Consider the following 26302-nt stretch of genomic DNA (forward strand, 5'->3'; position numbering starts at 1 on the left):
GACCCAGCACTTGTGCCCGCACATTTTAGTCTTGGTTGTCTAGTATAAAACTCAGCTCAGGAGCTGCTGCGAACCCAGGCCCGGAGCTAACAGGAATAGGGACTTCTCGGCTCCCTCTGGAAGATATGGGAGAGACTGGCGTGTGAAGAAGGTGGAGGCGTTTAGAACCCCTAGTGCGAGTGCCGTTCCCCACGCCCCCCGGGTCTGGACTACATTTCCCAGTGGACACCGCGTGTATTTGGCCCGCGGCCTTTTTGTGTCCTCCGAGGACGTGTCCTTTCTTTCCGGGCACAGGGCTGGGTTCCATCAGATTCTAAGGGTTGGATGTGGGCTCTAGTAAAAGTTACCCGAGCTTGGGAGCGAGAACCGCTCTTCCCCGCAGTTCAGTTCTGCAGGTAGGGAGTGAGCTAGGAGTGGCCTGTGAGTCACCGGGCCGCCGTCCCTGGACCCTCTGTGTAACGGGGTGGTTGATACGGTACCATGTGAGACTGTTACCTGATATACCTGTGCACATCGTATCTGTGTGATTTGTGTGTAAGTCAGTGGCTGGTGCAACGGAGTGTGAGATTGTGAGTAGGAGTGGAAGAGTATTCTCTGTCCCCCTGTTCCCTTATCCTTTGCCTCTTTGTGACTGGAGTGTGTGAGTGAAACAGTGAGTTGTAATTCCCTAAGATTTGAGACTTGGGGGAATGGGAGATGGTGACCCTGGAGACTGTGTCCATACCTGTGGCCACTGACTTTGATGTGTGTAAAGCTGTGGTTAATGCGGTAGTTTTTAAGATTGTACAGAGATTGAGACTGTGTTGCCAGTACTGATTGATTGGAGAGGACTGTGGAGTCAGGAAGACCTTTATTTGATCTTGGCGCAATTAGTTGTGTTGCCTTTATATAAATGTGATCACATTACTCGGAGTTCTTATTTGTAAAATCTAGAAAATATATTTTTAAAATAATAAGAAGTGATTTAGGTATGGATTAAATTATAAACAAATTCCCAGGTTTCTATTATGCTTTCTTTTTGTTGGAGAAGGGATGCTCCTCTTTTAACAGGAAGAGAGAAGCCACAAATCTCTAAGCTGGTGATTTTGGGTGCTGCAAGGAAAACCTGGTTTCTCATGACCTCTTTCCCATTTCAGTCATCTAAGGACACTTCCACTTCCCAAGACAAGAGCCAGAGAAGTAAATTGCTGTTGGTTTTCCTAAAGCCATGTACCAGGTGAGTTGGTGTTTTCTCTTTCCTGAAGTATTTTTTCTGCTTTTTAAAACAGGCAGACATTAATTTTCCTTCGGCTGAAACTTTTTTTGTGTAGCCAATTATTTCTTAAAATTCTTCACCCATGGATTCCCACCCATTCAAGATAAATACTGAAGTCTTTGCCTTGGCCTGGAGGGTCCTACAGAATCTAGTCCCTGACTGTCCTTCTGACCTCATCTAACCTTTCTCTCTTGTCTATAAGTTATTCAGTTCCAGCCACACTAGCTTCCTTGCAGTGAATTGGATATATTCTTAAATTATGGCCTTACACTTGATGTTCCCTTTGCCTGGAATGCTATTCCCCCAGATACAGACCAACTTTTTCATTCTATTTTTTTGCCCAAACATTCATTCATTCATTCATTCAACAAATTTTTATCAAGCATTTATTAACTAATAGGGTTTAGCCCTTGGTCCTCTTCTGTGCTCTGTCTACAATCCCTCTTTTGGTGATCTTATCCTGTTTCATAGCTGTAAATACCACCTATATGGCAACAGCTACCAAACTGTATACAGCCCAGACCTCTCTCCTGTAATCCAGACTTGTATATCCAACTGCCTACTCAACATCTTCATTTGATTGTATTCTAGATAACTCAAACTCAGATATCTCAAACAAAGTGAAAACTTTGGAAGTTTTAGGGCATAGGAACCACATGGTCTGATTCTTATTTTAGTGGTATCACTCTGGCTGCTACTGATAATAAACCTAACAGGACAAAGATAGAAAAAGGGATACCAATTAGAAAACTCTTATATCATATATTCCCTATCTCAGGTACTCAAGCAAGAAGTATTCCATGAAGAAGTTATGTTTGTTTTACCTTCAAAAGCTATCCAGAATTTGACCAATTTTTAATACTAACACTGCTTTATTTCTGTTTGAATTATCATCTCTCAACTAGATCATTGCTATACTCTCCTATCTTGTCTCCCTACTTTGACCCTTACTCTCTTCTAGTCCATTCTTAACACAGCAGCCAAAGTGATCCTGTTACACAGGTCATATTATGTCATTCCCTTTCATGGTGGCGATAGAAATCATAAAAAGTACAGACAATTTTTAAAAATAATTTACCTTCAAGAGAAAAAGGGAAATGGGTGGTGACTGAAGGAGAAACTTTGGTGGACAAGTTTTAAAAGCTAAATATACTGCTCACAAAAATTGGGGAATATTTTATCACTTCATATTCATTTTGAAATATCCCCTAATTTTTGTGAACAGTATATATTGATATATCTTAAGCTGGCATTGAGTCAGAAGAAATGCCACCCCATTAAATTTAATTTTCTAAATAAATTTTTTTTAAAAGTAAAAATAAAAAAGAAATGTAACTAGTGTGGTGCATGTGCTCGATTAAAATATTTTAAACTACTGAAATAAAAAAAGTAGAAGTAGAAATTTGAAGGTGAAGAGGAGAAATAAGAGAATTGCTAGAACAGTGTACTTGAGTAGGTCAGAGGAGCTGAGGTTTAGAATACAAGCAGAAAGGTTGGCCTTTGCTAGGAAGACAGGCTGTTCATTTATAGTAATAGGACCAAAAGAGTATATGGCCACAGGTGTAGGAGGATGTGTAGATGCTGTAGGAGTTTGTGGAAATTCTATTGGAATTTTTTTTTTCAGTGAAACATTAGAATTACCAACTAAAAGTAAGGATGGGAGAGGAGATATTGAAGATTTGAGGAGGGAGGGGAAAGATTCAAATGGTCATTTGGGAGTGGTGGTTTTAGTACGGTGAAAGAATTGTTCTAATTGGGATGTCATAGGGCAAAGTTGATATATGGGATGTGGTAGAGTTGGAGAGTTGAGATTATGTAGGGTTTGGTACTTATTGGTAATGACAAGGTCTGGGACATTACAACGGAAGTGAATGACTGTAGAAGTGTGGAGGAAAATATTATTGGAGGAAAAAGGGTTGGAGAACTGAGAAGCCAGGTTGTTAGGAGGTGTCAGAAAAATAGCTGTGGTTAGGCTTGCTCCCTTGCACTTTGCATGATTAGTATATGAGCACATGGCAGAGAGCCATGTGTATATAGCCTACGTAAGGATATGGACACTTTGCCTGAGGCACGGATCACTTGCCCACCACTGTGAGGGGTGGTTTGCCTATTTGCTCACCCACTGCTGTGAGAAGAGGTTTTTCCCCTGCCTGTTTGCTTGACTGCCTCTGCAAGCATCTAATAAACAGGAATGACCCATGCTTTCCGGTTCTGCAGTTCCTCTACTATCTGCTCGAATCCAATATGAACCTGCCAGGCCTTGGCCACTGGCATTACATCTGGCATAGTGGGCAGGATTCGGATCAGATCTGTGTGGAGCCACCAAAACCCTTGAAGATTGGTATAGAGGAGCGGCCGTTATTCTTGAGTATGTGGTTCCCTGTGGCTACCCTGTTGGGAGCCATGGCTGAGTGGGGTTTTTTTATAACCTTTTGAGGAGAAACCAAAAGCTCTCTGCGAGAGCCTGCATGACATCAAAAGCTCCAGGATGAGCTGGAGACCGAGCACCGGGAGCCCTACAGAAGCTGAAATAGTTGATGGAGAAGCAGCTGCAAATTCAAGTGCTCCAGTGGAAGCTAGAGGCTGAATACTGGTGGCAGCAGTTGTTAAAGAAACAGCTACAGGTTCAAGAGCTCCAGTTTCAGCTTCAGGACAAGAGCCAGCAGCTGCAAGACCCAAAGTGCCAGTGGAGTGACTGAATCATTGGCAGACTCAGAGCCCAGCCAGTGGTCACCCAGAAATCCCAGCAGCAAAAAGTACCTCAGAGGAAAGCACAACCCCCTCCACAAGTAGTGGAACACCCTGTGTTCTGGCCCTACGCCTATATAGAGTTGATGGAGTTAGGGGCAAAATTCTGCAGAAACCCACCAAGTCTCTGGCAGCTTGGTTGCTGCAGTTGTGGGATATAGGGATGGATGGTATTATGCACTCCAGAACAGAGCTGGCAATATTAGCTGCCATTACCATTCCTCCTTGAAGCAGCATCTTCAGAACTGCCATGACAGACCAGGAAATCATACCCTATTAGAATGGGTGATGGCTTCCGTACTATGTTCTAGCAGAATGCTGGAGATGTACCAGGGAAAGGAGTTGATGGCAGTCATATACTGAGCTGCTGCAGGTCCTCCAGGAACTAAGTATGAGGAATACTGCTTTTAACGTGAGGTCCTGTGGATCAGATGAGGAAGTATTTATGGCAGGGATGAGAGACCTTACTCTCTGTAGCACCCTGCCAGCCCTTTGTGGGTCACTAGTGGCTATCTTGAGCCCCAACGTGGGGCAGCCCATCAACACTGTTACACAGGTAGTGGCAGATTTGGGGGAGGGTAGAAGAAACATGGCACCATAAGAGTGTGTGGGGCTGTGCCCATGCTGCACCCCTACTCCCTGACTAACAAAAGAAATGGGCCTATAGACATTACCTGAACACAGATGTGGATAGATTTTATTGCAGCCAGGGAAGATAGGAAGAAATTAGATGGCACATCTAATAAAGTTCTTTTGGAGTTTTGGAAGCAGCTTAAACCAGAACAGAGGTTCCAGCTGCTGAAACAAATGGCCCCAGCAGCAACCAATAAAATGATTGGTGCTCAGGTTGCACGGCTTCAAAATTACGTGTTGGAGACAGCTGAGGGAGAGGAGGAGCCCCAAGACCCGCTGTTCCAGTTTGAAAAGGAGGAAGGCAGAGGGACCTAACGGGGATGGATGGGGGCTGGAGGCCCCATGTGGTATTGGCAATCCACTGGTCTTCTTCTAATGTGCAGTGGCTAAGAGAACTGTCAAGGTGGCACAGGCTTGCGATACGTTTAACCCCACCAGGCTCTGTGAGCTTGCTGAAGGATTTGGTTGGGGCTTGTGGCAGTGGACAGAGCACTTATGGCAAGGCACTGAGGTCCATTATCAAAGAGCTGTATGGCTAGTTGCCTATAAGGAACCTTCACCGTTGGTGATTTGCACAGATAGGTAGGGTGTTTATAATGGACTTATCATTGAAGCAGGGATTGCAATAAGAGAGGGGCACTGGCTCCCTTGCTGGATGGACATGCACTTTGCACTTGTGGACAGTACTTTGGATGAGAGCCCCTGATGGGGGGGGGGGGCTGGCACCTGAGGAAACCCTCTTGCACTGAGCAGCTGCTCCCATCTAGTTGCAGATATGCACCAAGGACACTTCATTCAAGCCAGGCTTTGGGCGGCAGGGCAACATGCTTCTACTTGCCCCAACAGCCCTCCTTAAAGGCCAGTGGCTTCTATGGGCATGGCCCTGGGCTGTACAGGCCCTCCACCTATGATAGGTGGCCTTGTTGGCACCAGGGGGTAGGGAGCTATAGGTGGGCCTCCAGCTAACTCCCTAGACAAACTGCACCTGGCCACCTCCCTTGAGTGCTCACGGAGACATCATTGTGAAGGGCACCTTTTTAATTATTGTAAAGCTTGTGCTGTTGCTGTAGTCTCTACTGTTTATGTAATATACCTCACCCCATGCACAGGGATGATCATGGAAGATACCTGTTACATAGATTGTGAGACGAGCAACCTTAAAGGGGTAGAGTGTAGGAAAAACAGGTGTGGTTAGGCTTGCTCCCTTGCATTTTGCATGAATAATGTATGAGCATGTGGCAGAAAGCGATGTGTATATAGCCTACATAAGGCTATGGGTGCTTTCCCTGATGCACGAATCTCTTGCCTGCCACTGTGAGGGGAAGTTTGTCGGTTTGCTTGCCCATTGCCACAAGAAGAGGTTTTTCCGCTGCCTGTTTGCTTGCGTGCCTCTGTGGGAATCCAATAACTGGGAGTGGCCCAATGCTTTCTGGCTTTCCAGTTCCTCTACTATCTGCCTGAATCAATGTGGACCTGCCTCACTTTTGCCACGAGCATTACAGGAGGATTATTTGTATAGATATTGATATGACCAAAGATTATAACAGGAATAGCATTGGAGAAAGAGAGAGTGAGTCATGTGTTCAAGGAATGACAAAGAATTGGTATCTATCAGGAATTGGTAGATAACTGAAATGAAGGATAGTGTGATTTATAGTCTGATTTTATAAGATATAAAACTAGGTGCCCTTTAGGGAGAAGTAGGAAAGGAATGGTCTGGAAGCAAGTATAAGTTGCAAAGAGGTCACCTGCCTTATTTCCAGGTACAAGAGATATGTAAATAAAATAAGGCAGTCACCACATGATAGGAGTTTAGGGGAGGTAGTCATTTCAGCTGGGAGCCATGTTTCTGTAGGACATCATGGTAAAGGGAATGGTTGTTATGCTTCAGTCTGTTTTGATTATAATTATGACTGGATTTCAAAACTGAGTATTACATTATTTGTTAAATGTCAAATATGTTAAGGTTAAAATTTAAACTATATTGACATTGTAATTGTTTTCACTGACTATATAAATTAAGTCAAAGAATAAGTAAAAACGTGTATATCATATATTAAAATATTTATACATTTATTATGTATATTTACGTAAGCTATAAACATTTTGAAAGCATATATATCATATAAACAAAATTCTTAACAAGAACATTACTGCAACATATGAGGTATGTTATTGCTAGAACAGAGAGGGAAAAAATTACAAACTACTTCATATAATTAAATAAGAAAAAAGGTTACTGTTAAAAAACACTTAAGGAATTTTTATTTCATAAAGACAGTTTTTTATGACCAAATTGTATCAAATGACCAATAATGAAGTCTTTTCTTGCCATGACCGATTTACCTCTTTCAATTTATTAAAAAACAAATTTTACACACACACACACACATAATGTATATTAGTTTCATCAGCAAGTGGTCACATTAAAATCTGGAATTCAACTGAATCTCAGCATGGCTTGCAAGTTTTTAAGAACTTTGCCCAGCACATTTAGGCAGAAGTAGTATTATGAATGGAACAACCATTCTTTGAAAAGATCAATAAAATCAACAAACCACTGGCCAGACTCACTAAGGAAACAGAGGAAGGAATCGTATAAACAAAAACCAAAATGAAAAAGGAGAAATTACCACGGACATCATAGATATATAAATGATGATAGTAGAATACTATGAAGGATTATATGCCACCAAATCCAACAACTTAGAGGGAATGGATAAATTCCTAGAACTATACAGTCTTCCTAGACTACATCACAAAGAACTGGAAAACCTAAATAGACCTATAAGCAGGGAGAAAATAGAACTATCAAAACCTCCCCAAAGACAAAAGCCCAGGACCAGATGGCTACATTAGTGAATTCTACCAAACATTCAAAGCTTTGGTACCTATCCTTCTCAAAGTCTTTCAAAAACTAGAAGAAGAAGCAATACTCTCCAACACATTTTGTGAGACCAACATAACCCTCCTAACAAAACCTGGCAAGGACAACACAAAAAAAGAAAACTACAGACCAATATCTCTATTGATTACAGATGCAAAAATACTAAACTAAATACCAGCAAATAGAATACAACAACGCATTAAAAAAGTAACACATCATGATCAAGTGAGATTCATTCCAGGAGCACAAGGAGAGTTCAACATACATAAATTGATCAATGTAATACACCACATCAACATAACAAGGATAAAAATCAGGTGATTCTATCAATAGATACAGAAAAGGCATTTGATAAGATATAACATCCCAACATCCATTTATGTTTAAAATACTCAATAAAATTGGAATAGAAGGAAATTACTTCAATATAATAAAGGTCATATATGACAATCTATCAGCTAATATCATACTAAATGGTGAAAATATGAAAGCTTTTTTTTTCTAAAATCAGGAACCAGACAAGGTTGCCCACTCTCTCTACTCTTATTCCACATAGTTCTAGAAGTTTTAACCAGAGCAATCAGGCAAGAGAAAGAAATGAAAGGCATTCATATTGAGAAAGAAGAAGTAAAGGTATCACTTTTGTCAGATGACATGATCCTGTATATAGAAAACCCCAAGGACTCCACCAAAAAATTCTTAGAAACAATAAACTAATACAGTAAAGTCACAGGATACAAAATCAATATACAGAAGTCTATTGCTTTTTTATACCAGTGATGAAACATCAGAAAATGAACTAAAAAAACAATTCCTTTTACAACTGCAGGGAAAAAATACCTAGAAATAAACTTAACAAAGGATGTGAAGGACCTGTATACTGAAAAGTACAAAACATTATTGAAAGAAATTTAAAAAGACACAAAAAAAAGGAAAAATATTCCATGTTCATGGATTGGAAGAGTCAACATAGTTAAAATGGCCATATTACCCAAAGCAATATACAAATTTAATGCAATCCCCATCAAAATCCCAATGTAATTTTTTAAAGAAATAAAACAAAAAATTACCAGGTTTGTATGGGACCATAAAAAAGCCCAAATAACCAAAGCAATCCTAAAGAAAAGTAATGAAGCTAGAAGTTTTACACTACCTGACTTTAAATTATACTATAGAGCCATGGTAATCAAACAGCCTGGTATTGGTAGAAAAACTGACATACAAACAAATGGAATAGAATCAAGAGCCCAGAAATAAAACCACTTATATATGGACAAATAATATTCAACAGAGGAGCCAACAACACACAATGGAGAAAAGAAAACCTCTTTAATAAATGGTACTGGGATAATTGGAAAGCCACATACAGAAGAATGAAACTTGACTACAGTCCCCCTGCACAAAAATTGATTCAAAATAGATCAAAAACCTAAATGTAAGAGCTAAAACAGTAAGTGAAATAGAAGAAAATGTGGGTACTAAACTCATGGACCTTAGCCATAGAAAACAACTTTTGAATTTGACCCCAAAGGCAAGGGAAGTAAAGACAAAAATAAATAATGCAACTATATCAAACTAAAAAGCTTCTGCACAGCAAAAGAAACTGACAACAAAACAAATAGGCAGCCAATTAAATGAAAGATTATATTGCAAACAACAGCTCAGATAAGGGGTTACTGTCCAAAATAAACAACTCACAATGCTCAGCAACAAACAAGCAAACAAGCCAATTAAAAAATGGGGAGAGGACCTGAACAGACACTTTTCCCAAGAGGACATACAAATGGCCAACAGATATATGAAAAGATGCTCATCTTCACTAGCTATTTGAGAAGTGAAATCAAAACTACAATGAGATACCACCTCACACCTGTTAGATTGGCAATTATCAACAAAACTGGTAATAACAAGTGTTAGAGAGGCTGTGGAGAGAAAGGAACCCTCATCCACTGCTGGTGGGAATGTAAACTGATACAGCCATTATGGAAGAAAATATGGTGGTTCTTCAAAAAATTGAGAATCCAACCACCATATATATGACCCAGCAATCCCTCTACTGGGTATCTACCCCCCAAACTCGAAAACATTGGTACATAAGGACACATGCACCCCCATGTTCATTGCAGCATTATTCACAGCAGCCAAGACATGGAAATAACCACAGTGTCTCCTGATCCTGATAGAGGATTGAATAAAGAAGATGTGGTACATATTTACAATGGAATACTACTACTCAGCCATAAGAAATCATGACATAGTGACATTTACAACATGGATGGACCTTGAGAACATTATACTGAGTGAAATAAGTAAATCAGAAAAAGCTAAGAAATATATGATCTCATGCATAGATGGAATATGAAACTGAGACTCATGAACATAGATAAAAGTGAAGTGGTTACCAGGGGAAGGGGATGTGGGGAAGGGAGATGTGGGAGAAGGTGAAGGTATAAGTGCAGAGAGATAAATACAAGGTGACAGAAAGTGATTTGACTTTGGGTGATGGGTGTACAACATAATCAACAGTTCAAATGCTATAGAAATGTTTCCCTGAATCCTAGGTACTCTTATTGATCAATGTCATCCTGTTAAAGTTAATTTTCTAAATAAAATTATAGAAAATAAAATTAAAATAAAAAAAGAATGGAGCAGCCATTTTTTTACAGAAATTTTAGGGTCCTCTGGATTGAAGTATTTGAGTTTTAAAAAGGAATTGACGATCTGCTTGGTCTCTAGCACATATTTCAGAGATACAGCAAGCACTTTCTGGTCTCGCTTTTAATCCTCTTACAGCTTCTTGAACTTTCAAACCATTCTTTCTTTATTCAGTGTATTCAGTGAATGAATCTTTGAATACCTCATGTGTGCCAGTTAGTGTTTTGTAACTGGGAATATAGCAGGGACCAAAACAAAAACATGCTTTGTCTTCAGGAGCTTATATTTTCGTGAAGGTGGGGGCAGACAGTAAATAAAACAAGTAAGTGCCATAGAGAAAAACAACCAGGGTTAAGGGAATAGAGACCTGGGGCAGGAGCATCGCTATTTTTATACAGAATGATTGGAGAAGCACAAAAGCCCTGGGGGAGAGGAACATGTTTGTCATATTTGAGGATGAAATATCAAGGAGAGCCCACTGTGGGTGGGGCAAAATGAATGAGGTAAACGTGGTAAAAAATGAGCGTATTTTACTTATTATTTCATTTCAGGAGTTGGTGACCTTCAGAGATGTGGCCATAGACTTCTCCCAAGAGGAGTGGGACTGTCTAAATTCTTCTCAAAGGCATCTGTACAGAAGTGTGATGTTGGAGAACTACAGGCTCTTGGTATCCCTGGGTAAGAATGTCTTGCAGAATTGTGTTTCTGTATTGATAAGGGGCTCTGCTACCACCATTATGATTTTTCTGGATAACATCTGAAGGGCGTGGCTCAATGTGTGATGCCTGTGCCAAATATGGTTTAATATTTGTGGAGTTGCCAGTGGACAGGTCTATTATTAACCTGTGCTGGAAGCTTCAGCTTTCCTACCCTTTGAAGACCTGTCCTTAACTCATTTTTCTTACTGTTCAGTTCCTTCTTCCCTGATGATCAAAGGACTGGATGGATGTGAGTTCTGGGATATCTGCAGCAATGACCAAATTCTGTTTCTTTTTGTACATGCAGGACTTTGTTTTTCTAAGCCAAGTGTGATATTATTGTTGGAGCAAGGGAAAGAGCCCTGGATGGTGAAGAGAGAGCTGACAAAAGGGTTGTGCTCAGGTGGGTAAAAAAGAAATAGGCAAATCCCTTTGCAGGGGCCAGCTCAGTTTGACTCAGAAGTGTTGCCTCTTCACCTTTCTTTGTTGGCACGTTCTCAAATGCTCTCGGTCTTACTAGAAACTTGGGGCCTCTTAGGGTGTTCTCCCAAATTTGTTTTTCTTAACGGACTCTCACAATTTGCTCCTTTCTTTCTAATAACTCACTACCTATTCTCTGAGTCCTATTTCTTCCCAGTTTCATATGCCTCTTTCACTCTTTTAGAAAAATTCTTTTCCTAATCTGATAAACTTTTAAACTTGACAGACAGCTGTAACTGATGTACCAAGTTCAAATACTGATGCAGTGAAATTTGGGGCAAATTACTAACCTCTTTGTGCTTTTGTTTTGTCACCTGTAAAACAGGTTAATACTTTCAAAGTGCTTTGAACAGTTTCTGTCTCATATTATGGACTCAAGAGTAGTTAGCTGCTAGTACTATAGTAGTATCCCTTTAAATGTCTCATTTTTCTCTTAATGGTCAGTTTATTTTTCCTTTAATCAACGTTTATTGAAATTGTAGTTTAAACAAATTACTTGCAAGATGCTAGGGTGTTCTACACTTATATAAATAAACAATTAGTAAGCCAGTAGCAGAGTTATGATATAGCTCTAAATGGAAGAGAAAACTGACATAAATGGGAAACTCAGAAAAAGGTGAGAAGCAGAGGAGTATGGGTAACTGAGAAGATGATGGTCTTGACCAAAAACACAGGTCAGAAACTAGAAAACATGCGAGAAGATGTGAAGAGTTTGTCTATGGGGCATAGGAAGCATTTGGGTAAATGGAGGACTGAAGCTCAGAAGAAAAGCAGGGTCTTTATAATATCTCTGTCAATACTATTCCCCAACTCAGCTACCACTCTCTCTTCCCAATCTTGATGTTCTTGTTCAGTTTTTCTGAGAAAAAAAAATTGGATATAGAATCATATTGTCAAGTATATGTGACTAAATTTTTATTATTAAATAACTTACACACACACACATAAATATATATTTGCATACATGCATAGTTTAAATAGTAATAGAACAAAAAGGCCATGGGCCTACTTCTTAGTGAAGAAATAGACTAGTGTAAAGATCCCTGCTTAATGATATACCCCTTACTACCCATGGTTTATCCCCACCCCTCACCATGGTAACCATTATCTTACAGTTTTGTGTATCATTTCTTGGCTTTTCTTTATGGTTATAACATATATACCTTTTTTTAAAATTAACATTCTTTTTTTATTTAGACAATTAATTTTAACAGGGTGACACTGATTAATTAGGGTACATAGATTCAGAGAAAACATCTCCAGGTCATTTTGACATTTGCTTATGGTTGTATACCCATCACCCTAACTCAAATTGTCTTCCGTCACCTTCTATCTGGTTTTCTTTGTTCCCCTCCCCTCCCCCCCCTTCTCTTCCCTTCCCTTCCCCTCTGGTAACCACCACACTCTTGTCTATGTCCACAAGTCTCATTTTTGTGTCCCACCTATGTATGGAATCATACAGTTCTTAGTTTTTTCTGATTTACTTATTTCGCTCAGTATAATGTTATCAAGATCCATCCATGTTGTTGTAAATGATCCGATGTCATCATTTCTTATGGCTGAGTAATATTCTATAGTATATATGTACCACATATTCTTTATCCAATCATCTATTGAAGGGCTTTTTGGTTGTTTCCATGTCTTGGCCACTGTGAACAATGCTGCAATGAACATGGGGCTGCATATATACCTATTCTTAACTTTTTATGACTGATAAATTATTTGGAAGTTTTAAATTACAAATGTAAGATTTTTGTTTGGTTTAATTGCATTGTAGTTAGAAAATGTGTTTAATATGCATTCATTGAAATTTTTTGAAACTTGCTTTTGTTCCTAGTGATTTTGTGAATAGTCTATGTTTCCTTGAAAAATAATGCCTATTTCCTGGTTGTTGAGTACAGCATTTGATATATGTGCATTGGACCAAGCCCATTAATTTTGCTGGTCAAATCTGTATCCTTATTGATTTTTTTAAAAACCTCTTTGAGCAAACAGTTATGGGGAGATATATGTTACAAACTTCTACTCTGATGGTGAATACATAAATTATTTTTTGTAATTCTGACAACTGGTTCTTTGTATTTTGAAAGTATTTTGTTAGGTTTTATGGTTTTGGAATTGTTTACACTTTCTGGTGAATTCTTCCTTATATTACTTTCACTGTCCTTAAATCTAGTGATGATTCTTCTCTTAACTATTTTGCTTGATATTTATATATACTGTACCCTTTCTTTGTTAATATTTACTTATAGTTTTTTCTAGCTCTTGACTCTACTTTCTATTCTACATACTGTTTCTATTGTAAATGGTATGTAGCTAAATATATTTTAGTCCAGTTTGATAATCTTCATCTTTTAACTCAATGAGGGTAGTTATTTAATTTTTTTTGGTAATACCAATAAAATTAAATTTATTTCTACCATCTTATTTTCATTCATAAATTCTGCTTTTTTAATTTTTTCTCCATCTGCTTATTTGAAAGTTATACAGTGTATTTCTATTCTTAGATTGGTTACCATAGAAAGCTTAATGTTTATAATCACCTTAATAAAGTCTAAAGTTAATCCTTTATTTTCCTCTTTTACAAATACAAGAACCTCAGAATGTTTTACCCTCACTTACCCTCATTTTAGTTTTATCTTATTTCTTTTAACCCCATAAACGTATCCCATGAACTATTATTTTGTTTAGTCTGTACTATTTAGATTTACCCATGTTTATAATTTTTTTTGTTTTGCCATTTTTTCCTATATCCTAAAACCTTTCTTAAATCCTTTATCAATCTTTAGCAATTTTATATTTCTATGAACAATATTTTGTTGACATTACTTTACTCATTTGTTTTATATGCTTATTTTGCTATATGCATAAAAGACCTTTCTACATGTTTACACACACACACACACACACACACACACAGAACATAAATTGACAGTTATTTTTTTCAGCACCGTAATGTATAATATTTCATACCTTTCTAGCTTCTGTTGTTACTGTTGAGAAGTCAGTTCTCATTAGTATTTTTTTTCCTTTCAGTTTTAAAAATGTACATCTCCTTTTTTTTTATTATGGAACTTCTAAATGTAAATTTCATTTCAGTTGTTGTACTTGGGATTTATTATGATTCTTGTATCTGACCATTCTGATGTTTAATGGGTTCGAGGTGATTATTTCCTCACATGTACTCCTCCCCTACTCACTGTATTTTCTCTTCCTAAAATTCTATTAAGATGTGCCTAAGGCCTTTTAACTCACCAGGGCTAAGTGGATACTCCTAATTTTACTACTCCCTTACTTGCCTGAAGGTGCCTTCTAGAGTCTTTTTGACTGCTGGGAGTTCACCTTAACATCTTGCCAGATTTGCCATGCATGTAAAAAGACAGTTTCTTTATTTTATAGCACATTTTAAGTTTTTTTAAAACATGCAGGTTTGTCATTATTACTAGTCTGTTGTTCTGCTGACCAGGGCTCCCATGCACTATGTCTGAGTGAGAAAGAGTGCATCCTTTTGATAATGTGATATATTAAGTATAACATCACAATGTATTTTCCCAATATACATTTCTCTGAATATTGATGTTAACATTGTTACATGCATTTATCACCCAGTTATTTTTAAAGTGGTCTTTTCGTATTATTTACCTGTTTTTAATGGACTATTTGTACTTTTTATTTGTAAGGTCTCTTTCTTTTTTTTTTCTTTTTTTGTAAGGTCTCTTTCTTATTGGGGATTTTATTTTTTTGTCTTAGGTTAAAAACAGACTTAATTTTTTAAAACGTATGATAAAATACACATAGCAAAATGTACTTTCTGAACCATTTTTAAGTGTATAGTTCAGTATCATTCATATTGTTATGCTGCCATCACCAGCATCATTCCACAGAGCTCTTTTTATTTTATTTCTAAATTTTATATTATTTTTTATTGACTTGAGGGGGAAGGAGAGAGAGAGAAACATCAACTTGTTTTACTAAGCTTTTCCATTTAGTTGTGTACTCATTGTTTGCTTTTTGTATGTGCGCTGACAGGGGTCGAACCCTTCACCTATGGTGCACTGGGATGACACTATCTACTGAGCCATCCAGCTAGGGTGAACTCTTTTTATTTTGTAAGACTGAAACTCTATACCCATGAAACAGTCACTCCTTGTTCTCCCTGTCCCCAGCCCCTGGCAACCACCACTGTACTTTGTCTCTATGAATTTCAATACCCTAGGTACCTCATATAAATGAAATCATACAGCGTTTGTCTTTTTGTGACTGGCTTATTCACTTTAAAGATAAAATCCTCAAGGTTCATCCATGTGATAGCATGTGTCAGAATTTCCTCCTTTTTGAAAGATGAATAATATTCCATTGCATGTATATACCACATTTTATTTTTCTATCCAATAGTGGACATTTTGGTTACTTCTGTATTTTTGGTTATTGGGAATAATGCTGCTATGAAAATGTATAATCAAATATGTCATTGAGAGCAAGCTTTCAGTTCTTTTGGGTATATAATCAGAAGTGGAATTTATGGATCTTATCGCAATTCTATTTTAAATTTTTTATGGAATTGCCATGCTGTTTACAATGATAGCAGCTATACCATTTTACATCCCATCAACAGTGCACAAGAGTCCCAATTTCTTTACATGTTTACTAGCACTTATTTTCTTTTTTTTTAATTTTAGTCATCCTAATGAGTATGAAGTTGTATCTCATAGTTTTGATTTGCATTTCCTTAGTAATTAGTGATGTTGGACATCTTTTCTTATGGTTATTGGCCATTTGTATATCTTCTTTGGAGAAATGTCTGCTCAAGTCTATTGACTTTTTTAAATTGTGTTCTTGTTAAGTTATAGAAGTTCTTTATATCCTGGATATTAACTTCAGGTACATGGTTTGCAATTACTTTCTCCCATTCCATGGCTTGCCTTTTCATTCTGTTGATTGTATCCTTAGATACAAAAAATGTTAACAAAATATTTTTCATATAGGTTAATTTGTCTATATTTTTGTTGTTGCTTGCTTTTGGTATTATAACCAAGAAATCATTGCCAAATCCAGTGCTATCTTTATGCCAGTTCCATACTATGTTGATAACTGTTGCTTTGTATTAAAATTTTGAAATCAGTAAGTATTCTTTTTTTCTTTTTTTTTATATAATTTTATTTTTTTAATGGGGTGACATCAATAAATCAGGATACATATATTCAAAGATAACAAGTCCAGGTTATCTTGTCGTTCAATTATGTTGCATACCCACCACCCAAAGTCAGATTGTCCTCTGTCACCTTCTATCTTGTTTTCTTTGTGCCCCTCCCCACCCCCTATCCCTCTCCCATTCCCCCCTCTCCCCCCCGTAACCACCACACTCTTATCAATGTCTCTTAGTTTCACTATTATGTCCCACCTACGTATGGAATAATACAGTTCCTGTTTTTTTCTGATTTACTTATTTCGCTTCGTATCATGTTATCAAGATCCCACCATTTTGCTGTAAATGTTCCGATGTCATCATTTCTTATGGCTGAGTAGTATTCCATAGTGTATATGTGCCACATCTTCTTTATCCAGTCATCTATTGATGGGCTTTTTGGTTGTTTCCATGTCCTGGCCACTGTGAACAATGCTGCAATAAACATGGGGCTGCATGTGTCTTTACGTATCAATGTTTCTGAGTTTTGGGGATATATACCCAATAGAGGGATTAGTGGGTCATAAGGTAGTTCTATTTTCAGTTTTTTGAGGAACCACCATACTTTCTTCCATAATGGTTGTACTACTTTACATTCCCACCAACAGTGTATGAGGGTTCCTTTTTCTCCACAGCCTCTCCAACATTTGCTATTACCTGACTTGCTAATAACAGCTAATCGAACAGGTGTGAGGTGGTATCTCATTGCCGTTTTGATTTGCATTTCTCTAATAGCTAAAGAATATGAGCATCTTTTCATATATCTGTTGGCCATTTGTATTTCTTCCTGGGAGAAGTGTCTATTCATATCCTCTTCCCATTTTTTTATTGGATTGTTTGTTTGTTTGTTGTTGAGTTTTATGAGTTCTTTGTATATTTTGGATATTAGGCCCTTATCTGAGCTGTTGTTTGAAAATATCATTTCCCATTTAGTTGGCTTTCTGTTTATTTTGTTATCAGTTTCTCTTGCTGAGCAAAAACTTTTTAGTCTGATGTAGTCCCATTCATTAATTTTTGCCTTCACTTCTCTTGCCATTGGAGTCAAATTCATAAAATGCTCTTTAAAACCCAGGTCCATGAGTTGAGTACCTATGTCTTCTTCTATGTACTTAATTGTTTCAGGTCTTATGTTTAGATCTTTGATCCATTTTGAGTTAATTTTTGTACAGGGGGAGAGACTGTAGTCCAGTTTCATTCTTTTGCATGTGGCTTTCCAGTTTTCCCAGCACCATTTATTGAAGAGGCTTTCTTTTCTCCATTGTGTGTTGTTGGCCCCTTTATCAAAAATTATTTGACTATATATATGTGGTTTTATTTCTGGACTTTCTATTCTGTTCCATTGGTCTGAGTGTCTATTTTTCTGCCAATACCATGCTGTTTTGATTGTCGTGGCCCTATAATAGAGTTTGAAGTCAGGTATTGTTATGCCCCCAGCTTCATTCTTTTTCTTTAGGATTGCTTTGGCTATTCAGGGTTTTTTATAGTTCCATATAAATCTGATGATTTTTTGCTCTATTTCTTTAAAAAATGTCATTGGAAGTTTGATGGGAATTGCATTAAATTTGTATATTGCTTTGGGTAATATAGCCATCTTGATTATATTTATTCTTCCTAGCCAAGAACAAGGTATATTCTTCCATCTCATTATATCTTTTTCGATTTCCCTTAACAATGGTTTATAGTTTTCATTATATAAGTCCTTTACATTCTTTGTTATGTTTATTCCTAAGTATTTTATTTTTTTTGTTGCAATTTGGTGAAGGGGATTATTCTTTTGAGTTCCTTCTCAGTTGTTTCATTGTTGGCATATAGAAAGGCTATTGACTTCTGTATGTTAATTTTGTATCCTGCGACCTCACTGTATTGGCTTATTGTTTCTAGTAGTCTTTTTGTGGATTCTTTGGGGTTTTCGATGTATAGGATCATATCATCTGCAAAAAGTGATACCTTTACTTCTTCTTTTCTGATATGGATGCCTTTTATTTCTTTGTCTTGTCTGATTGCTCTGGGTAGAACCTCTAGTACCACATTAAATAAGAGTGGAGAGAGTGGACAACCCTGTCTTGTTCCTGATTTAAGGGGGAAAGCCTTCAGTTTAGTGCCATTTAATATGATGTTAGCTGATGGTTTATCATATATGGCCTTTATCATGTTGAGATATTTTCCTTCTATACCCATTTTGTTGAGAGTCTTAAACATAAAATTGTGTTGTATTTTATCGAAAGCCTTTTCTGCGTCTATTGATAAGATCATGTGGTTTTTGTTCTTTGTTTTGTTGATATGGTGTATTACGTTAACCGTTTTACGTATGTTGAACCATCCTTGAGATTCTGGGATGAATCCCATTTGATCATGATGTATTATTTTTTTAATATGTTGTTGTATTCGATTTGCTAGTATTTTGTTTAGTATTTTAGCATCTGTATTCATTAGAGATATTGGTCTGTAGTTTTCTTTTTTTGTGCCATCCTTGCCTGGTTTTGGTATGAGGGTTATGTTGGCCTCATAAAATGTGTTTGGAAGTATTGCTTCTTCAATTTTTTGGAAGACTTTGAGTAGAATAGGAACCAAGTCTTCTTTGAATGTTTGATAAAATTCGCTGGAATAGCCGTCAGGGCCTGGACTTTTATTTTTCGGGAGGTTTTTAATGGTTTTTTCTATTTCTTCTCTACTGATAGGTGTGTTTAGGCGTTCTGCTTCTTCTTGACTCAGTCTAGGAAGGTTGTATTTTTCTAGGAATTTATCCATTTCTTCTAGGTTGTTGAATTTAGTGGCATAAAGTTTTTCATAGTATTCTAGAATAATTCTTTGTATATCTACGGTGTCCGTGGTGATTTCTCCTCTTTCATTTTGGATTTTGTTTATATGAGTTTTTTCTCTTTTTTCCTTGGTAAGTCTTGCCAAGGGTTTGTCAATTTTGTTGATCTTTTCAAAGAACCAGCTCCTTGTTCTATTAATTTTTTCTATAGTTTTTCTGTTCTCTAATTCATTTATTTCTGCTCTGATTTTTATTATCTCCTTTCTTCGGCTGGTTTTGGGTTGTCTTTGTTCTTCTTTTTCTAGTTCCTTAAGGTGGGAAGTTAAGTGGTTCACTTGGGCTCTCTCTTGTTTGTTCATATATGCCTGAAGCGATATGAACTTCCCTCTTATCACTGCTTTTGCTGCATCCCATAGATTCTGATATGTCGTATTGTCATTTTCATTAGTCTGTATATATCTTTTGATCTCTGCACTTATTTCTTCTTTGACCCATTCATTTTTTAAAAGTATGTTGTTTAGTTTCCACATTTTTGTGGGATTTTTTTCCTCTTTTTTGCAGTTGAATTCTAGTTTCAAGGCTTTATGATCAGAAAATATGCTTGGTACAACTTCAATTTTTCTGAATTTGCTGATGTTGTTTTTGTGGCCCAACATATGGTCAGTTCTTGAGAATGATCCATGTACACTGGAGAAAAATGTATACTCAGTCACTTTGGGATGAAATGTCCTGTAGATGTCTATCATATCCAGGTGCTCTAGTGTTTTGTTTAAGGCCACTATGTCTTTGTTGATTCTCTGTTTGGATGACCGATCTAGAGCCGTCAGCGGTGTATTGAGGTCTTCAAGTATGATTGTATTTTTGTCAGTTTTTGTTTTAAGATCAATAAGTAGCTGTCTTATATATTTTGGTGCTCCTTGGTTTGGTGCATATATATTAAGAATTGTTATGTCTTCTTGATTCAGTGTCCCCTTAGCCATTATGAAATGGCCATTTTTGTCTCTGAGTACTTTTCCTGTCTTGTAGTCAGCATTATCCGATATGAGTATTGCTACACCTGCTTTTTTTTAGATGTTATTTGCTTGGAGTATTGTTTTCCAGCCTTTCACTTTGAATTTGTTTTTATCCTTGTTACTTAGATGAGTTTCCTGTAGGCAGCATACAGTTGGATTTTCTTTTTTAATCCATTCTGCTACTCTGTGCCTTTTTATTGGTGAGTTTAATCCGTTTACATTTAGTGTAATTATTGATACTTGTGAGTTCCCTATTGCCATTTTATATCTTGCTTTCTGTTAGTTTTGTGTCTTGTTTGATCCTTCTCTTTCGTTTTTCTATCTTTTGTTTTTATTTGGTTGTATTCCATACATCTTTCCTCTGTTGCTATCTTTTTTATCTCATGTGCTTCTGTGGTGGTTTTTTCAATGGTGGTTACCTTTCAGTAATGAAAAGGGTCCCTACCCTGTTCATTGTAGCGAACTATTTTGTGAGTACTTTTGCACTCCATCGTCTTTTGCTACTGTTAATCTCCATCTTCTCCCCCTCTTTCTTTTTGTTGTTGTCACAGTTTAAATTTGGTTTTATTGTGTTCTTCTTGGAGCTTTTACTTGTGGCTCTGTTTTTTTTTTGTTCTTTGTATCTGATTGGAGAACCCCCTTTAGTAATTCCTGGAGTGGGGGTTTTCTGATGATAAATTCCCTCATCTTTTCTGTATCTGTGAATGTTTTTATTTCTCCTTCGTATTTGAAGGATAGCTTTGATGGGTATAGTATTCGTGGCTGAAAGTTTCTCTCTTTCAGGACTTTAAATATTGGGGTCCACTCTCTTCTAGCTTGTAGAGTTTCTGCTGAGAAATCTGATGATAATCTAATGGGCCTTCCTTTATATGTTGTATTCTTCTTTTCCCTGGCTGCCTTGAGAATTTTTTCTTTGCTGTTGGTTTGTGTCAATTTCATTATGATATGCCTTGGAGTAGGTTTGTTGGGTTTAAGAAAACTTGGAGTTCTGTTTTCTTCTTGAACTTGAGGCTTTAGTTCTTTCGACAGGCTTGGGAAGTTCTCATCTATTATTTGTTTGAGTATGTTCTCCATTCCATTTTCTCTCTCTTCTCCCTCTGATATACCTATTATTCTTATGTTATTCTTTTTGATGGTGTCAGATAATTCATGTAGGGCTATCTCATTTTTTTTAATTTTTGAGTCTCTTTCTTCTCTCTGTTGTGCCTCAAGTTGCTTGTCTTCTATTTCACTAATCCTCTCTTCTATCTGACCTGTTCTATTAGCTAAGCTTGTTACTTCATTTTTCAGCTCGTGAATTGAGTTTTTCATCTCTGTTTGATTTGTTTTTATAGTTTCAATTTCCTTGGACATATATTCTTTGTGTTCATTGAGTTGTTTTCTGAGCTCCCTTAATTGCCTTTCTGTGTTTTCTTGTATATCTCGGAGGATTTTTAGGATTTCTATCTTGAATTCTCTCTCATTTAGCTCCAAGTTTTCCAATATATTAAATTTTTTCTCCATAGATTTTTCCTCATCTAGCTGTGTTACCTCTCTTTCTTTTGTATCCATGATATTCGATTTTCTCTTCCTTAATGGCATCTGAGGGTGGTTTTGTTGATAGTATTATTGAGATTTAATAAAGAATAAAAAGTTTAAAAAAAATAAAAAATCGAAAAGAGTTGTTTTTTTAAAAAAAAATCAATAATGAAATAAAGAAAAATAAAATAAAATAAAAATTTTTTAAAAGAAATTATTCCCCCTCTCCTTTTTTCCTCTCCTCTCCTCTCCCCTCTTTCTTGAGAAAATCTTGTGGTGGACTCTGAATTATAACAAACAATGCCTGTGATGGAGGGCCTGAATTGGGGAAAAGTAATAAAGGGGGGAAAAAAAAAAAGAAAGAAAAAAAAAAAAACAGGAAAAAGAAAAAAGAAAAAAAAGCGTATGGACCCACAAAAAGCAAATAAGGAAAAAATTTGGGTCAAGAATAAAATGATTTGCTTTTAGGTGTTGGTTGTCTAAGAGTTATGATGAGAGGAATAAGAGGAAAACGGAAAAATGGGGGGACAAATTAAAAAATTACTATTGTATTTAGTGGAACAAGAACTAGATAATATGGAGAGCCAGGGATGGGAGCACTGCTAGTGAGTTAAAAAGGTGAAGTAAAAACCCCCCAAAATGCCACAAACATAGGTTTGAGTCCCAGATAATTTGTTTGTTATTGAGGTTTGAATGAGAGGAGATGTAAAGGAAAAAGGAAGAAACTAATATAGAGGGAGAAAAGAAAGAGAGAGAGAAAAAAAAAGAGGGAACCACTAAAAGAAGAAAAAAGAAAGGAGAGAGAGAGAGAGTTAAGGGTTTTGGAGTGCAACCCTCATAGAGAGAAAGGAAGAGAAGAGAAAAGATAATGGGAGATGTAACACTTATGGGTAGTGTAGTTCAAGGAGAAGAGAGAGTAAGACCGGTATAGAGTTAATCGGCCAAATTGGAGGAGGAAAAAAAAGTATCAAGAATGAAGATAAGAGAAACAAACGAACAAATATAATAAAATGGGATAGGTTATAAAGTCTGCAGATTATTCTTGATTTTGAGAGGTTATCTTCTTGCTTTTTCTTTTCTCTCCCTCTTCCTGGTCGGTGACTCTGTACCCCAGGTTCTGCCCCTTTGGCACGCTCAGGTAGAGGTTTGCAGTTGATAAGTCTCTGTGGCAATGTCATGTATTGTGCTTTAGTCTCGTTGGCAGTCGAAGCTCATTAGCATTTATAGGCTCCGACAGTGAGAGAGTCTGTGTTCCTGGAGCCTTTCTCCTAGTCTTTCCTTCCTCAATTAGTAGCCTGATAATCCAGCTATGGGGTTGCTGCTGCCTCTGCCTGGATAGTAAGAGGCTCAAAGAGCTAGCAACTCCCCACTCTATTTCCACTCAGCACAGGGCTCTGGGTAAGGCTCAGTCAGTCAGAGCTGCTAGCATAATCAGGCGGGCTTTCCGCCCACTCAAAGACCTCTGGCTCTGCCACTCTGTCCGGTAACACAAGCGGGCGCCCACTTCCGGGGCGCTTGGAGGAAACTCTCACTCACTGTCTGCAACCAGGATATCCGGCCAGCAGTCTCATGCTCTGAGTGAAACCCCCAACCGCAGGGAAAAGTTGCAGCATTGGAATTGAGTCTCGCTCCGTCCCCGTGCGCGGCTTTTGCAAGGCACTGGGGCGGCTCGAGATTCCGCTTTGGCCCACACAAAGGCCCGTGACTCTGCCCCTCTGTGCGATAACACGGGCGCGCACTGCCGAGGCACTCGGAGGAATTGCTCACTCCTTATCTGCGCGCGCACACCAGGATATGAGGCCGGCCGCGTTTCCCTCTGAGTGAAACTCTCACCAGCACGGAAAATCTCCACCGTTGGAATTAGTTCTCACTCCCTCCCGTGCGTGGCTTTCCCAAGGCGCTGGGGCTGCCCAGAGACTCTGCCCTCGGCCCACAGAAAGGCCTCTGACCCTGCCTCTCCGTGGGGCAACACGGGCACCCACTCTCGGGGCCTAGGAAGAAATTCTTGCCCACTAACTGCGCACCGACCAGGAGACCGGGTAAAATGGCCGCTCCGCTTGTCTTTCTTTGTTTGGGTTTGGCGCGAGTGTTAGCTTGTATTGCCCGGGTTGCCACAGGATCAGATTTTCCTCGGCTTGAATCTACGTGCCACAGCCTGGTTCGGCCGTTTGTGCCGCGGCGGCCTGGATCTATTCACCCCCTTTGCCCGCCTCAGTTTCTATATTCACAGTTACCAGAGAAAGCCGCCCTGTTTAGGTTAGTGAGGAAGGCAGAGCATTTCTTACTCCCTATTTCCTTCGGGGTTTGGTTATATATTTAGCCAATTTTTCACTCAATCATACCTTTGGGTGTATTGCGAAGCATCTGGAAGCTCCAAGTATAGGTTTTTCTGTTTCTGGTTGAAGATCTTGTTGAGTTTTGGGGGGGATTTATCGGTATCGCTTCCTAGTCCGCCATTACTCTGACGTCATCACCAGGAAGTATTCTTTATAAGATTGTTTTGGCTATTCAGGGTTCATTGAGAGTCTATATGAATTTTAGGATTCATTTTACTATTTCTGGAAAAAATGTCATTGGGATTTTGATAGGGATTGAAATGAAAGTATAAATAGTTTTAGGTAGTATGGACATCTCAACAATATTAACTCTTCTAATTATGATCACAAGATGTCTCCATTTATTTATGTCTTCTTTAATTTTTTTCAGCAATATTGTATAATTTTTATTCTATAAGACTTTTACCCTCTCAGTTAATTCCTATTTTATTCTTTTTGATGCTACTGTAAAATGGAATAGTTTTCTTAATTTTCTTTTTAGATTGTTCGTTGTTAGTATATAGAAGTACAACCAATTTAGATTGTTCATTGTTAGTATGATATATAGAAGTACAACCAATTTAGATTGTTCATTGTTAGTATGATATATAGAAGTACAACCAATTTAGGTTGTTCATTGTTAGTATATAGAAGTACAACCAATTTGTGTATGTTGACTTTACATCCTGCTACTTTTTTAAATTTGTTTATTAGTTCTAAAAAGTCTTTTAGGTAGAATCTTTAAGATTTCTATATATAAAATCATGTCATCTACAAACAGCTAATTTTACTTCTTTCTCATTTGGATGTTTTAATATTTTTCCCATGGTGAGAACATCTAATACTATGTTGACTAGAAGTAGTAAAAGCAGGTGTCCTTATCTTGTTCCTGGTTTTATAGGAAAGCTTTCAGTCTTTTATCATTAAATATGATGTTAATATAGATTTTTCATATGTGGCATTTATTATGTTGTAGTTTCCTTCTATTCCTAGTTTGTAGAGGTGTGTGTGTGTGTTTTATCAAGAAAAAGTGATGAATGTTGTTAAGTGCTTTTTTCTGCATCAGAAAAAAATAGCATGTAGTGTTTTTCTTTCAGTCTGTTAATTTGGTATACTACATTGATTTTTGTTGAACTAGTCTTGCATTCCAGAAATAAATACCAGTTTTTTTGTGGTGTATAATTCTTAGAATATGCTGTTGAACTCAGTTTGCTAGTATAATTTTAGGAATATTTTCATCAGTATTTATAAGAGATATTGGTCTGTAATTTTCAGTCTAGTTTTGGTATCAAGATAATGTTGGCCTCATAGAATGAGTTTGGAAATCTTCCTTCTTCTTCAATTTTTTAGAAGAGTTTGAGGAGAATGGATATTAATTATTTAAAAGTATGATAGAAGTCACTACTGAAATTATCTGATGCTAGAAGCTTCTTTGTTGGAAGATGTTTGATTACTTATTCAATTACCTTATTAATTATGGATCTGTTGAGATTTTTATTTCTGTATGATTCAGCCTTGCTAGATTATGTTGCTTAGAATTTTTTCCATATTATCTAATTTATTCAATTTATTAGTATACAAGTTGTTAAGTGAATAGTTGAGCCTTGAACAACATGGGCATTAGGGGTGCCGACCCCACACACAGAAATCTATATATAATTTTTTACTCCTCCAACACTTAACAAATAGCCTATAGTTGACCAGAAGCCTTACAAATAACATAAATATTTGATTAACTCATATTTTGTATTGATGTGTATTATATACTATATTCTTACAATAAATTAACCTAGAGAAAGAAATGTTAAGAAAATCATAAGGAAGAGAAAATAAATATACACTATTTATTGAAAATAAATCACGTGTAAGTAGACCTGCATGGTTTAAACTTATGCTCTTCAAGGGTCACCTATACTTTCTTATAATCCTTTTAATTTCTGTAAAATTGGTAGTGATATTCCTTCTCTTATTTTTTTTTGTTGCTCTTCATTTATTTATTTATTTTTATTTATTTAGAAAATTAAATTTAAAGGGGTGACATTGATCAGTAATAGTACATAGGTTTCATGTAGACATCTCTATAGCATTGGAACTGTTGATTGTGTTGTGTACCCATCACCCAAAGTCAAATCACTCTCCAGTACTGCATACTTGACC

The 26302-nt window shown here is 37.2% G+C and overlaps 1 protein-coding gene across 1 annotated transcript in view; it reads left to right on the forward strand.

Annotated features, from left to right (window-relative positions):
• Positions 1-286: 286 nt before the first annotated feature.
• The window catches only part of ZNF570 (zinc finger protein 570), a 42985-nt gene continuing 16969 nt past the window's right edge, over positions 287-26302 (forward strand). The window contains exons 1-4 of the mRNA XM_066242204.1: positions 287-395; positions 1137-1216; positions 10730-10856; positions 11184-11279. Coding sequence (XP_066098301.1) covers positions 1208-1216; positions 10730-10856; positions 11184-11279 — 232 coding nt within the window. The 5' untranslated portion in view covers positions 287-395; positions 1137-1207. The remainder of the gene's footprint in view (positions 396-1136; positions 1217-10729; positions 10857-11183; positions 11280-26302) is intronic.

This window comes from Saccopteryx bilineata, chromosome 9 (genome assembly GCF_036850765.1).
Source record: "Saccopteryx bilineata isolate mSacBil1 chromosome 9, mSacBil1_pri_phased_curated, whole genome shotgun sequence".
Taxonomy (NCBI): Eukaryota; Metazoa; Chordata; class Mammalia; order Chiroptera; family Emballonuridae; genus Saccopteryx; species Saccopteryx bilineata.